We start from the raw sequence: 15,728 nt of genomic DNA, 5'->3' as shown, positions 1-15,728 counted from the left end.
CTGTAGTGTTTGGTATGTGACAAGAAGCATGCTCAAAGTTTTGAAAATAATCTGCTCTGCAGGTAAAAGTTTTTTTTGAATTTAATTAAAATATGGCAAAAACTATTTATACTCTAAAGTATATGTATTTGCGGACACTATATATACCACATAACCACATGTTATGAAATATGAATATTGCAATAGAATGTGTTCCACTACTGATAACACAGACGCTGTATGCTCAAGGTGAGGGAGAATACTCTATTAAAAGTAAATAATGCCTAAAGCTGTGCAAATTCAAAACTATTATCAGATCCAAATGTCTTATTCAGTGTGTATATCATTTTTATTTATATATTGTTTTACATCGTAGGGAAGATCATGCCGTTACTTCCATGCAGTACAAAAAATGGCCAACCACAACACTCTGCGTTTGACCCATGGAATGCGCCAAGCCTGGGACATTGAGGACCTGGTCTCATTGGGCAAACGGCTTCGGTCATGTTCATACTATGCTGCTCGTGAACTCATGCAAGACTCTTACATCATTTTTTGTCCATATAACTACCTATTAGATCCAGTGATCAGAGAGAGTGTAAGTAGACTTTTGGAAATTGTGATGTAATTTTACTATAATATTTCAGGGTGAAAATTTTCCCAATGCTAGCAAGATTTGAATATAGCCTCCATCCTGTCCCCACCCCCACCGTCTATGTCTGCCCAAAGAAATTCTCAGAGGTCACTAAATAAAAAAGAACCAGTTCTTTTGTATTTTTTTTTATGGGTATGTTTTGTTTGATATTGTGTTTCTGAAATGTGTGGCAGTTTAATTTGAATCCCATTAAAGTAAAATAAAATGTTTTGCCTGCCCATTATTCCTTAAGGAATTATATCCATTTTAAAAATTCTAACCGGAAAATAAAACATGTGAGCACAAAAAAGGACAATGTGAATAAAAAGTATGACTTGTTGGCATTAAATGCTTAATGTTTGAATCGTCATCTTTTCCTTTCGGCTTGTCACCACAGCGTGTCATCTTTTTCCATGTCAGCCTATCTCCTGCATCTTCCTCTCGAACACCAACTGCCCTCATTGTCTTCCTGAGCTCCATCCATATACCTCTTTGGTCTTCCGTTTTGTTCTTTTGCCTGGCAGCTCCATCCTTAGCACCTTTCTACCAATAAACTTACTCTCTCGAACCTTGTCTCCAAAACATCTAACTGTGATTGTCCGAACCACACTCACTATTGCTCTGGATTGTTGACCCCAAGTATTCAAAGTCATCCACCCTCGCTATCTCCTCTCCATGGAGCCTCACTCTTTCCCCTCAACCCCTCTCCTTCACGCACATATATTGTTTTACTTTGGCTTATTTTCATTCTTTTCCAGTGCATGCCTCCATTGTTCTAATTGTTCCTCCACCTGCTCCCTGCTTTCACTGTAGATCTCAATGTCATTTGCGAACATTTTGGTCCAACGGGATTCCAATCTAACATGTGTCAGCCTATCCATAACAACCACAAACGGGAAGGGGCTCAGAGCTGATACCTGATGCAGTCCCACCTCCACCTTGTATTCTTCTGTCACACCTACGGCACACCTCACTATTTTTCTGGTGCTGTCATACATGTCCTGTACTATTCTAAAACATTTCTCCACCACACCACTTAGGCATGCAGTACCACAGTTCCTCTCTTGGTACTCTGTCATAGGCTTTCTCTAGATCCACAAAGACACAATGTAGCTTCTTCTGACCTTCTCTGTACTTTTCCACTAGTATTGTCAAGGCAAATAATGCATCTGTGGTGCTCCTTCTAGGCATGAAACCATACTGTTCATGGATACTTACTTCTGTCCTGTCAAGCCTCCACTCATCTTTCCCAAAACTTCATTGTTGTGGCTCATCAACATTATTCCTCTGTAGTTCCCACAGCTCTGCAAATTGCCTTTGTCTTAAAAATGGGAATTAGCACATATTTTCCTCCATTCTTAAGGCACGTTTTTGGCCGCAAGTATCCTGTTGAATAAATTAATCCCAACTGCACAGCCACCTCTCCAAATTGCTTCCATTCCTCCACAAGTATGTCATCAGGACCAATTGCCCCTACATTTTTCCACCCACTTTAGTACATTTCTAACTTGCTTCTTATTAATCATGGCCACTTCCTGGTGCATCACACTTGCCTCTTCTACTCTTCCTTCGCTCTCATTTTCTTCATTCATCAACTTCTCCAAGTATTCTTTCCATCTATTGAGCACACTACTGGCAGCAGTGAACACATTTCCATCTCTACCCTTAAAAAACCCTTCTTCTTCTTCTTTTCCTTTCGGCTTGTCCCGTTAGGGGTCGCCACAGCGTGTCATCTTTTGCCATGTTAGCCTATCTCCTGCATCTTCCTCTCTAACCCCAACTGCCCTCATGTCTTCCCTCACCACATCCATAAACCTTCTCTTTGGTCTTCCTCTCGCTCTTTTGCCTGGGAGCGCCATCCTCAGCATCCTTCTACCAATATACTCACTCTCTCTCCTCTGAACATGTCCAAACCATCGAAGTCTGCTCTCTCATTTCTTGTCTCCAAAACATCCAGCTTTGGCCGTCCCTCGAATGAGCTCATTTCTAATCCTATCCAACCTGGTCACTCCGAGCGAGAACCTCAACATCTTCATTTCTGCCACCTCCAGTTCAGCTTCCTGTTGTTTCTTCAGTGCCACTGTCTCTAATCCGTACATCATGGCCCGGCCTCACCACTGTTTTATAAACTTTGCTCTTCATCCTAGCAGGGACACTTCTGACACATAACACACCAGACACCTTTCGCCAGCTGTTCCAACCTGCTTGGACCCGTTTCTTCACTTCCTGACCACACTCTCCATTGCTCTGTATTGTTGACCCCAAATATTTGAAGTCGTCCACCCTCGCTATCTCTTCTCCCTGTAGCCTCACTTTTCCCCCTCTACTTTTCTCATTCACGCACATATATTCTGTTTTACTTCGGCTAATCTTCATTCCTCTCCTTTCCAGTGCATGTCTCCATCTTTCCAATTGTTCCTCTGCATGCTCCCTGCTTTCACTGCATATGACAATATCATCTGCGAACATCATGGTCCAAGGGGATTCCAGTCTAACCTCATCTGTCAGCCTATCCATTACCACTGCAAACAGGAAGGGGCTCAGAGCTGATCCCTGATGCAGTCCCACCTCCACCTTAAATTCCTCTGTCACACCTAAGGCACACCTCACCACTGTTCTGCTACCATCATACATGTCCTGTACTATTTTAACATACTTCTCTGCCACACCAGACTTACGCATGCAGTACCACAGTTCCTCTCTTGGTACTCTGTCATAGGCTTTCTCTAGATCCACAAAGACACAATGTAGCTCCTTCTGACCTTCTCTGTACTTTTCCACGAGCATCCTCAAGGCAAATAATGCATCTGTGGTACTCTTTCTAGGCATGAAACCATACTGTTGCTCGCAGATACTTACTTCTGTCCTGAGTCTAGCCTCCACTACTCTTTCCCATAACTTCATTGTGTGGCTCATCAACTTTATTCCTCTATCGTTCCCACAGCTCTGAACATCCCCTTTGTTCTTAAAAATGGGAACTAGAACACTTTTCCTCCATTCTTCAGGCATCTTTTCGCCCGCTAGTATTCTGTTGAATAAGTTGGTCAAAAACTCCACAGCCATCTCTCCAAATTGCTTCCATACCTCTACCGGTATGTCATCAGGACCAACTGCCTTTCCATTTTTCATCCTTTGTAGTGCCTTTCTGACTTCCCCCTTAGTAATCATTTCCACTTCCTGGTCCTTCACTCTTGCCTCTTCAACTCTTTCTTCTCTCTCATTTTCTTCATTCATCAACTTCTCAAAGTATTCTTTCCATCTATTTAGTACACTACCGGCACCAGTCAACACATTTCCATCTCTATCCTTAATCACCCTTACCTGCTGCACATCCTTCCCATCTCTATCCCTCTGTCTGGCCAACCTGTAGAGATCCTTTTCTCCTTCTTTCGTGTCCAACCTGGTGTACATGTCTTCATATGCCTCTTGTTTAGCCTTTGCCACCTCTACCTTTGCCCTACGTCGCATCTCGATGTACTCCTTTCGCCTCTCCTCAGTCCTCTCAGTATCCCACTTCTTCTTCGCTAATCTCTTTCCTTGTATGACTCCCTGTATTTTGGGGTTCCACCACCAAGTCTCCTTCTCCCCTTTCCTACCAGATGACACACCAAGTACTCTCCTGCCTGTCTCTCTGATCACCTTGGCTGTCGTCGTCCAGTCTTCCGGGAGCTTCGGTTGTCCATCGAGAGCCTGTCTCACCTCTTTCCGGAAGGCCGCACAACATTCTTCCTTTCTCAGCTTCCACCACATGGTTCTCTGCTCTACCTTTGTCTTCTTAATCTTCCTACCCACCACCAGAATCATCCTACATACTACCATCCTATGCTGTCGAGCTACACTCTCCCCTACCACTACTTTACAGTCAGTAACCTCCTTCAGATTACATCGTCTGCACAAAATATAATCTACCTGCGTGGTTCTACCTCCGCTCTTGTAGGTCACTATATGTTCCTCCCTCTTCTGGAAATAAGTGTTCACTACAGCCATCTCCATCCTTTTTGCAAAGTCCACCACCATCTGCCCTTCAAAGTTCCTTTCATGGATGCCGTACTTACCCATCACTTCTTCATCGCCCCTGTTTCCTTTACCAATATGTCCATTACAATCTGCACCAATCACAACTCTCTCGCTGTCTGGGATGCTCAGAACTACTTCATCTAGTTCCTTCCAGAATTTCTCTTTCAACTCTAGGTCACATCCTACCTGTGGTGCATAGCCGCTAACCACATTATACATAACACCCTCAATTTCAAATTTTAGTCTCATCACTCGATCTGATACTCTTTTCACCTCCAAGACATTCTTAGCCAGCTCTTCCTTTAAAATAACCCCTACTCCATTTCTCTTCCCATCTACTCCGTGGTAGAATAATTTAAACCCTGCTCCCAAACTTCTAGCCTTACTACCTTTCCACCTGCTCTCTTGGATGCACAGAATATCAACCTTTCTCCTAATCATCATGTCAACCAACTCCTGTGCTTTTCCTGTCATAGTCCCAACATTCAAAGTCCCTACACTCAGTTGTAGGCTCTGTGCATTCCTCTTTTTCTTCTGACGCTGGATCCGGTTTCCTCCTCTTCTTTGTCTTCGACCCACAGTAGCTGAATTTCCACCGACGCCCTGCAGGTTAGCAGTGCCGGGGGCGGGCGTTGTTAACCCGGGCCACGACCGATCCGGTATGGGATTCTTTAGATGAACGCTCATATTTGTTTGGCACAGTTTTTACGCCGGATGCCCTTCCTGACGCAACCAGTCTGCATTTATCCGGGCTTGGGACCGGCCTACAGATTGCACTGGTTTGTGCCCCCAAAGGGCTGCATTACCCTTAAAAAACCCTAAACTGCTGCATATCCTACCCATCTCTATCCCTGTCTTTTCCTCCGTCCCTTTTCACCTTTCGTATCCAACCTGGTGTACATGTCATCATATGCGCATTGTTTACCCTTCGCCACCTCTACCTTTGTCCTATGTCGCATCTCAATGTATTCCTTTCGTCTCTTCTCAGTCCTCTCACTATCTCACTTCAGCGCTAGCCTCTTTCCTTGTCTGACTTCCTATATTTTGGGGTTCCACAATCAAGTCTACTTCTCCCTTTCCAACCAGAAGACACACCATTACTCTCTTGCCTGTCTCTCTGATAACCCTGGGTGTAGTAGTCCAGTATTCCGGGAGCTCTTCCTCGCCATCAAGAGCCTGTCTTACCTCTTCCCGAAAGTCTGCACAATATTTTTCCTTTCTCAGCTTCCACCACATTGTTCTCTGCTCTTTCTTTGTCTTCTTAATCTTCCTACCCACCACCAGAGTCATCCTACACCCCACTCTCCTATCCTGTCGAGCTACACTCTCCCCAACCACTATCTTACAGTCAGTAACCTCCTTCAGATTACATCATCTGCACAAAATATCATCCACCTTTGTGCTTCTATCTCCGCTCTTGTAGGTCACTCTATGGTCCTGCCTTTTCTGGAAAAGTTTTCAGTACTGTCATTTCCACCATTTTTGCAAAGCCCACCATCATCTGTCCCTCAAAGTTCCTTTTCTGAATGCTGTACTTACATCACTTCTTCATCGCCGTCGTTTCCTTCACCAACATGTCCATTGCAATCTCTGCGTTTGAGATGCTCAGAACTAACTACTTCATCCTTCCAGAATTTCTCTGTCAACTCTCGGTCTCATCCTACCTGTGGTGCATAGCCGCTAATCACTTCGTACAAAGCACCCTCAATTTCAAGTTTCAGTCTCATCACTCAAGCTGATCCTCTTTTTGCCTCCAAGACATTCTTAGCCAGCACTTCCTTTCAAATAACCCCTTTGTTTCTCTTCCCATCTACACCATCGTAAAATAATTTAAAACTGCCCCTACACCTCTTGCCTTACCTTTCCATCTGGTCTCTTGGATTCATTATGTATCATCCTTTTTCCTAATCGTCATGTCAACCAACTCCTGGGCTTTTCCTGTCATAGTCCCAACATTCAAAGTCCCTACACTCAGTTGTAGGCTCTGTGCATTCCTCTTCTTCTGCCGATGTATCCACTTTCCTCCTCTTCTTTGTCTTTGACCCACAGTAGCTGAATTTCCACTGATGCCCTGCAGGTTAACTGTGCCGGGGGCAGGCGTTGTTAACCCCGGGCCACGACCGATCCATTATGGGATTCTTTTGATGAACACTCATATTTATTTTAGTTTTAAATTGGATTTCCCTCCTGACTCGAACTCTATATAAGCTTTGGACCGGCCTACATATTGCACTGGCTTTTGTAGCCCCATAGGGCTGCATTATCCTGAATGCAAATTGGCTTAACTTTGGAATAGTTCTTTGAAAAAATTAACAAGACAGATTGATCATCTGGGTAGAAGCAAAATCATGCATTCTAAAAATGAATTCTACATGAGAGCGCTTTGCACAATTTTTGAGTCAACTTTGGTGGTGCTTATCCATGGGTCCACATCCATGAGAAAATATGGTTTAGCATGTGATTGGAAGCAAATCCAGGCTTTAGCAGCGTTTTCTGTCAATATTTCACAGGTCGTAATCCAATTTTATGTCTTACAGATGGAGATTGATCTTGCAGGCCACATCTTGATGCTGGATGAAGCCCATAATATTGAAGACTGTGCTAGGGAAAGTGCCAGCTTCATTTTAGACCACAAGAGTTTGCTGATGTGCAGGGACGAGTTGGACGACATGGTCAACAACAACATACGTCGGTTAAAACATGAGCCTCTGAGGGATTTTTGCTATTGTCTAGCCAAGTTAGTGACTTGAAAATGTTTTGTGTTTCATGTCTCTAATAATTTGTAAACCAATTTTCTTGTGATGCATTTCTGTCCTTATAGCTGGATCCAGGAAAGCCAAAGTCTGTTGTCTGATCGGGGATATGAAAAAGCCTGTAAAATTTGGAGTGGAAAGGAAATCCTGAGGATTTTTTACACACTGGGTATCACTTCTGACAGCTTTCAGATGCTGAAGGTATGTTATTACTGTTGGACATAATGTACTGTTGAAACCTGAAGTTAACTCACAAAATGGGAAAAGACACAAACCTTTTTTCTGTCTGACATCAACTCAGACTAATTTTTTTTCATTTCAACTAGAATCACCAAAATTGAGTATTTTGGTGAATACATTTCATTACTTTTTTTTAAAGAAGTTGCTGTCTGAGGCACCCAAATTGCAGGTGCTAAAATGTTTTGGCCAGTAGTCCATTTTGTACTAAGGACAGTATAATGATTCCCAAAGGGAAACCATGCATTGTGTTCCTGCATCTAGATTGGCTAAGGGACACTAGCGCATTGTCGACTGCCCTAAGGACAAGACTGCTGTGAGGTGGCGGCCGGTATACCCCATGTTGTGCCGCAGCGATTGTCCTGGTACTTAGGGCAGGGGATCGCGGGATAAAAAAATTAAGAGGGTGCATACAGGTGCCCAGTCATTAAAAAAAAAAAAAGTCTTCCGCAACATGAAAGCGTATGTCCGTACAACCGTGTGCGCTTTTAATATATGGAGGCACACATGCACGGAGCTAAGTTTGCTAACGGTGAGCCGGTAGCTGCACATACATTCATCTGTTATCTGAGACGCTGAACCTCACAAAGGGCAGGGATGAGAATTTTCCGCTGATCGGCGGATTTTCGACTTTTTCAGACCAAAAAGACCATTCTCGAGATAAGCACAAATCCATTGAAAAAATTTCAGGGGGGTAGGGTATCGTGCGCCTGCCTTTCGGTGGTGGGCTCCGAGCTCCAAGTTCAGCTTAGTGCTAGCACAAGCACGACTATCATAGGCCGTTCTAACTTGCTCGGTAGTGTAAATATTTTCATTTTGCGACTAACATTAAAACTTGTTTGCGGCAGATTACTTGAACAAACAACAGAGTTATACAGTATAACGATCCAAACGTGTTAGTGGTTAATCGAGTTTCACCATTGCCATGTACATGTGTTCTCGGTTCTCAGAAATCGCAGTGTAACTTGTCATTTAGCCAAGTAATGGCGCGTAGGAATTAGCGCGAAGTTTTATGATGGTGAAAGTGTTAGAAAAAAAGGATGAAGATCAAGCGAGGGCAATTGACAAGGATGCTGAAATCACTGTTTTAGATGGGCATGGCTGGAAAATATCAGTGTCATATGTAAATAATTGTATATAAACTATTCATTGAAATACTACAGTGTTCGCACGCGGCCCTAAAAGTCCCTAAAACTCCTAAATTTTCGAAGGTGCATTTAGGGGCTCCGAAAAGTCCTTAAAATCCGCGAAAATCGGTCAAGCCCCTAAAAGGCCTTAAATTAAAAAAAATAAAGGGAGAACCTCTACCGCCAAAATTCTCCCTAAAAAAATTAATTCATCTTCTATGTAAAAAAAAAAAAAAAATAGCGATCCGTCTGGCGTCCAAATCATCCGGAAATTGTCAACGAAAGTCACCGTATTGACAACTAGTCGCCATCTTGTCGATATTCCATTGTTTATTTCCGTGAGTAGGCATTTCACTTCATCTACATTACGACGTAGCGTAGTTCTTTCATCGATCCAGCTTGTATCACGGGGAAGTGCATTTTTCAAGAAGCTTGGGTTGAAAGTAAGGAATTTGGGAGCTGTGTTCGTCGAGATCCAAAAGATCGGCACATGTTTTACTGCCATCTGTGCAAGCAGAGTTACCAGCTTGAAAAGATGGGCGTCAAGCTGCTGGAGTCGCACCGGAAAAACAGGAGACATGCTGATTTGGCGAAGACTCTCATCTTCCGTTGGTATGAATCTGTTTCTAAAATATCAAGATCGTGAAGCATCAACTTCAGGCAGTGGTACTAGCAGTGCATGCGCACCAGGGATCACAAAAAAACCGCTTACTTTCATAACCGGTTTTAACCGAACAGTTGTAGCAAAAAAAACGAATGAAAGAGACTGACAACAAGGCTTCTTCTCACGACCTCACCGCTGCTCTGGGAAACTACGCTGCTTGGAATACTAATGACACGGACGCCTGCTGCCTTTCGTTTTTGGGCCGGCTGGAACTTTCGCTAACTTGAAATACCCGCTGGGATGAACATTTGCTTGTTTGGGAACACTCGTTCAACATTGGTGACTATCCGCCATTGTGACTCAACTATTTTCTTCTTGCACACCTATTTTGTGTTAGCTATTTTATCGTGCTTGTGTTGTGTTGATGTGTGTGAGATTAAATGATCACAAACTGCCTTGTCGCATTTTGTTGGTTTGAACAAAGGGAACATTAGTCAAAATTAAAATGTAACAAAACACAAAAACAAAGTATTTGGAAAAACTACAATTAAAACAGCTTTTAGTACAAGAAATGTCACTGAAAAGTGAAAGTACTCGAAAATGCATGAGATAAAAAGATATTTTAATTGGGATTTGAAAACACAACACTCTTGGTTTGGACTCTGCACTCCAATATTAGACCTCAGTCACTCGATCTCAGAGCCCTACTGTTTTTTTTTTTCCATTAGCATTTCTTTCATGTATTCAAGACCGAAACAACTTAGTGATTTTAAGACCAGTGGCAATGTAAAGACTTTAGAACTGGCGTTATATGCTCTGACCGCTTTCCTCTGGTCACAACCTTCGCTGCAGCTGTTTAATCCTCTTTGGGGAGCCCAGTCAGAAGATCATTACAATAGTCATGTCGACTTGAGATAAAAGCATGGATGAGCTTCTCCTGGTCTGCTTGACACATGCAAGCCTTCACTCTCGATATGTTTTTCAGATGGTAAAAGGCAGTTGTAGTAACTGATTTGATATGACTGTTGGTCAGGCCAGAATCCATCAGGACACCAAGGTTACTGACTTGGTCTTTGCTTTTTAAAGGTAGTATAGTACTATTCCATCTAGTCCTACCCACGTTTTTAACCTGTTTAGCAGGTCCCAGTGATTAGGGATGGAATTTAAGACCTTAAAATAACTTACTGTGTGGTTGAAGCTGAGAAAGGAAGAATGTTGTGCGGCCTTTCGGAAAGAGATGAGACAGGCTCTCGATGGACAAGAGAACCTCCCAGAACACTGGACTGCTATAGCCAAGGTGATGAGACAGAGAGAGGCAAGAGAGTACTTATGTCTTCCGGTAGGAAAGAGGTGTAGGAGACTTCCTGGTGGAACCCCAAATAGAGGAAGTCATACAAGGAAAGAGATGAGCGATGAAGCAGTGGGACACAGAGGACTGAGGAGAGGCTAAAGGAGTACATTGAAATGCAATGTAGGGCAAAGGTAGAGGTGGCTAAGGCTAAACAAGAGGTATATGACGTACAGTGAAGAAAATTAGTATTTGAACACCCTGCTATATTGCAAATTCTCCCACTTAGAAATCATGGAGGGGTCTGAAATTGTCATTGGTGCATGTCCACTGTGAGAGAGATAATCGAAAAAGAAAAATCCAGAAATCATAATGTATGATTTTTTTTTTTAATGATTTATTTGTGTAATACAGCTGCAAATAAGTATTTGAACACCTGAGAAAACCAAGGTTATAATTTGGTACAGCAGCCTTTGTTTGCAATTGCAGAGGTCAAACGTTTCCTGTAGTTGTTAACCAGGTTTGCACACACTGCAGGAGGGATTTTGACCCACTCCTCTACACAGATCTTCTCGAGATCAGACAGGTTTCTGGGCCGTCGCTAAGAAACACGGAATTTCAGCTTCGTCCAAAGATTTTCTATTTGGTTTAGGTCTGGAGACTGGCTCGGCCAAGCCAGAACCTTGATATACTTCTTACGGAGCCACTGCTTGGCTTTGCTGGGTGTGTGCTTCGGGTCATTGTCATGTTGAAAAAGACAGCCACGACCCATCTTCAATGATCTGACTGAGGGAAAGAGGTTGTTCCCCAAAATCTCACAATACATAGCCGCGGTCCTCCTCTCCTTAATACAGTGCAGTCGTCATTTCCCACACCCCCAAAGCATGATGCTACCACCCCAATGCTTCACATTAGAGTTCTTGGGATGGAACTCATCATTCGTCTTCCTCCAAACACGGTAAGTGGAATTAAAAAGTTCCATTTTGGTCTCATCTGACCACAAAACTTTTTCCCATGACTCCTCTGTGTCATCCAAAGGGTAATTTGCAAACTTAAGACGGGCCTTGAAATCTTCTGGTTTAAGCAGGGGAACCTTCCGTGTCATGCATGGTTTCAAACCATGACATCTTAATGTATTACCAACAATCACCTTGGAAACGGTATTCCCAGATCTTTTCAGGTAATTGACCAAGTCCCGTCATGTTGTCCTGGGCTGAGTCCTCACCTTTCTAAGGATCATTGAGACCCCACAAGGTGATATCTTGCATGGGGCTCCACTCTGATTGAGATGGACCGTCATATTTGGCTTCTTCCATTTTCAAATGATTGCTCCAACAGCGGATCTTTTTTCCACCAAGCTGTTTGGCAATTTCTCCATAGCCTTTTCCAGACATGTGGAGTTGTACAATTTTGTCTGTGGTGTCTTTGGACAGCTCTTTGGTCTTGGCCATGTTACAAGTTTTAGTCGTACTGATTGTATGGGGTGGACAGGTGTCTTTATGCATCTAACGACCTCACACAAGTGCATCTGATTCAAGATCATACATGGGGTGGAGGTGGACTTTTAAAGGTGGACTAATAGGTCTTTGAGATTCAAAATTTTAGCTGATAGGTGTTCAAATACTTATTTGCAGCTGTTTCACACAAATCTCATACATTGTGATGACTGGATTTATCTTTTCAGATTATCATTCTCACAGTGGACATGCACCTACGATGAAAATTTCAGACCCCTCCATGATTTCCAAGTGGGAGAACTTGCAAGATAGCAGGGTGTTCAGATACTTATTTTCTTCACTGTAAGAAGCTCATTGGCTTTGCGTGTAATCAGCAGGGACATGGGCATGCTTTTACAAAGCCATTCAGCTTTGAGTTTGCATATCCTAGGCAGTAAAGGATGCTCGTAAGTGGATTCTTATCTGTTGTGTTGTAAGGTAAGAGTACTGTTCAGTTACGAAGGCTTTATACAAGCAAGCCATGGGCTTCAAACTTGCCTAAAACCCAGACTAATAGATCAACATGGTGTAAAAGCCACTGCACATGTAGACGTCACCAATAATTATAGAATATAGTGAAGTTGAGTCCGAATTGATAATTGTAATATATATATATATATATATATATATATATATATATATATATATAGGTGGCACACTGGATCAGCTGGAAAGCGTTGGCCTCAGTGTTCTGAGGTCCCGGGGTCAATCCTGGACCCGCCTCTGTGGAGTTTGCATGTTCTCTTTGTGCCTGCGTGGGTTTTCTCTGGGAACTCACGTTTCCTCCCACATCCCAAAAACATTCAACATTGATTGGAAACTCTAAAATGCCCCGAGGTGTGATTGTGCGTGCGGCTATTTGTCTCCATGTGCCCCGCGATTGGCTGGCAAACAGTTCAGGGTGTCCCCCGCCTACTGCCCATTGACAGCTGGGATTGGCTCCAGCACTCCCCTGACCCTTGTGAGGATAAGCGGCTAAGAAAATGGATGGATTGATGGAGATATATATATATATATATATGTCACTCACATTTGAAAAATGTACAGGTGTGGTCAGTCATGGCCGCAGATAAAGTTGCGGGTGTGATTAGGGATACCATAATCATACTTAAACATTGCACTGAGACAGACATTTTTAAAGAGGCCAATATACATTCAATTTTAAAACTAAACCTTTTTTGTGTATATTTTGAATTACAGATTCTTCCAAAAGTTCAGGCAACCACTATCTCTTTTCGGAAAAGCTACGTAAAGAGAGGCTTTGGAAAATTTCATCTCGAAAATCACATGAATGCTACGCTCCTGTTAAAACTAAGACCATCCTGAGGCGAGCTAGAACACTGTGGAGAAGCACAATGATGGTCAAGATATCTAAATCGGAGTGTAGGAAAGCGGAACACAAGTGGAGGAAAAACTAAACTCCAAATTGACCACAATGTCTACAGACAGTGTCTTTGTAATTTTAACCAAGAGTTAGAGCTACACAGTCACACTTTTCTGAAATCATCAGTAAGAACCTCAACAATACCTTACTCTAATTTGCTGTGGTTGACAGGTTTACAACCCCCCCGAATCAGATGGATCCAGAACTTGTCAAAGCTGACAAATGCAATGAGTTTGCCTATTTTAGTGGGAAAATACAATCCATCAGGTCAAATGTCAGCACAAATCAGCAAAAATACAGAATGATCTCACATTTGAAGCCACCCAGAGAAAACTCGATTAGCTTGTCAGAATTTGATACAGTTGACCAATAAACTGTAGAGAAACTGTTCAGCAGTTGAAACCATCAACGAGCTGTCTCGACTCAATACCGTCAGACTTTTTCAAATTTATTGTGAAGTCAGTGGTACCTGATTTGCAGCAAATAATCAATTCCTCACTTCAGTCTGCCGAGTTTCCCAAAGCTTTCAAAGTAGCTGCTGTTAAGCCTCTTCTAAAAAAACAGAGCACTGGACGATTCCATGTTAGCAAGCTATGGACCCATCTCAAATCTCCCTTTCATAGCCAAGATTCTTGAGAAAGTTATTTTTAATCAACTCAGCAATTTCTTGAATTTAAATGAACTTTTTGACGGATTACAATCAGGTTTCCAAACTCATCACAGGACAGAATCTGCTCTTGTCAAAGTGCTAAATCATATAAGGTTGAATACTGACTCAGGAAAGATGTCAATTTTGGTCTTGTTGGATCTCAGTGCTGCTTTTGAAATGGGAGAACACAATATGCTGCTAAACAGGTTGGAAACCTGGGTAGGACTTAATGGAACAATCCTTTAATGGTTTAGGTCCTACTTGTAGGAAAGGAGCTACTTTGTGACCATTGGAGGTGCTCAGTCTCAGCGAATGGCAATAACCTATGGGGTCCCTCAAGATTCAGTTCTTGGACCTCTCCTGTTCAGCCTGTATATGCTACCCTTGGGTCAAATTCTTCCAAACTTTACCTGTGCAGATGACACAAAGTTATATTTAGCAGTGTCTCTAGATGACTACAGTTCAATTGAGGTATTGTGCCACTGTCAAAATCAGATAAATAGCTGGATGAGCCAAAACTTTCTCCAACTAAATCACAACAAAACTGAGATATTTGTTTTTGGCAATAAAGAAAAGCAAAATGCTATTAGTAAACACCTGGACTCGCTATCTTAAATAACCAAAGACCAAGTCCGAAACCTTGGTGTTCTGATTAATTCCTACCTGACTTTCAACAATCATATAAAATCACAAAAACTGCCTTTTACCATCTGAAGAACATATATAGAGTCTTCTTCTTCTTTTCCTTTCGGCTTGTCCCGTTAGGGGTCGCCACAGCGTGTCATCTTTTGCCATCTTAGCCTATCTCCTGCATCTTCCTCTCTAACCCCAACTGCCCTCATGTCTTCCCTCACCACATCCATAAACCTTCTCTTTGGTCTTCCTCTCGCTCTTTTGCCTGGGAGCTCCATCCTCAGCATCCTTCTACCAATATACTCACTCTCTCGCCTCTGAACATGTCCAAACCATCGAAGTCTGCTCTCTCGAATCTTGTCTCCAAGAACATATATAGAGTAAAGTCTTGTATGTTGTCGAGCAGACCAGGAAAAGCTCATCCATGCTTTTATCTCAAGTAGACTTGACTACTGTAATGGTCTTCTGTCTGGATTCTCCAAAAAGAGTATTAAACTCATTCAGAATGCTGCAGCTCGCATTCTGACCAAAACAAAGGGGTCAGAGCATATAACTCCAATACTAAAGTCCTTGCACTGGCTTCTAGTCAGCTTTAGGATATATTTTAAAGTTCTGCTACTGGTCGAAAAATCACTCAATGAGTTATGTCCTGAATACATGAAAGAAATGCTAGCGGAATACAAACCCAGTCGAGCTCTGAGATCGACTGACTCATTTCAAATTGTGGTGCGCAAAGTCCAAAGCAAACATGGTGATGCAGCATTTAGCTATTATGCTGCATACAAATGGAATAACTAGCCAACAGAGATGAGGTCATTCCCAAGTGTGAATCTTTTTAAATCCAGGATGAAAACTTTTTTTTTTTAATGCTTTTTAGAATATATACACTTTTTGATCATATTACTTTTTAAAATACTTTTTGTCATT

The 15,728-nt window shown here is 42.4% G+C and overlaps 1 protein-coding gene and 1 long non-coding RNA gene across 9 annotated transcripts in view; one reads left to right on the top strand and one right to left on the bottom strand.

Annotated features, from left to right (window-relative positions):
* The window catches only part of brip1 (BRCA1 interacting helicase 1), a 155,035-nt gene that overhangs the window by 62,669 nt on the left and 76,638 nt on the right, over positions 1 to 15,728 (top strand). For 4 of the 6 annotated variants that reach the window (XM_061826741.1, XM_061826744.1, XM_061826740.1 and 1 more), the window contains 3 exons: positions 356 to 577; positions 7,168 to 7,367; positions 7,452 to 7,584. In XM_061826741.1, the coding sequence (XP_061682725.1) occupies positions 356 to 577; positions 7,168 to 7,367; positions 7,452 to 7,584 (555 nt within the window). The remainder of the gene's footprint in view (positions 1 to 355; positions 578 to 7,167; positions 7,368 to 7,451; positions 7,585 to 15,728) is intronic. The other 2 variants (XM_061826745.1, XM_061826743.1) reach the window with 1 other exon arrangement.
* LOC133504484 (uncharacterized) overlaps positions 1 to 15,728 on the bottom strand; it is a 61,083-nt gene that overhangs the window by 9,172 nt on the left and 36,183 nt on the right. The gene's annotated exons all lie outside the window — the stretch shown is intronic.

This window comes from Syngnathoides biaculeatus, chromosome 8 (genome assembly GCF_019802595.1).
Source record: "Syngnathoides biaculeatus isolate LvHL_M chromosome 8, ASM1980259v1, whole genome shotgun sequence".
NCBI lineage: Eukaryota > Metazoa > Chordata > Actinopteri > Syngnathiformes > Syngnathidae > Syngnathoides > Syngnathoides biaculeatus.
Note: the sequence above shows the minus strand (reverse complement) of the source record. Positions and strands in the feature narration are given on the sequence as shown.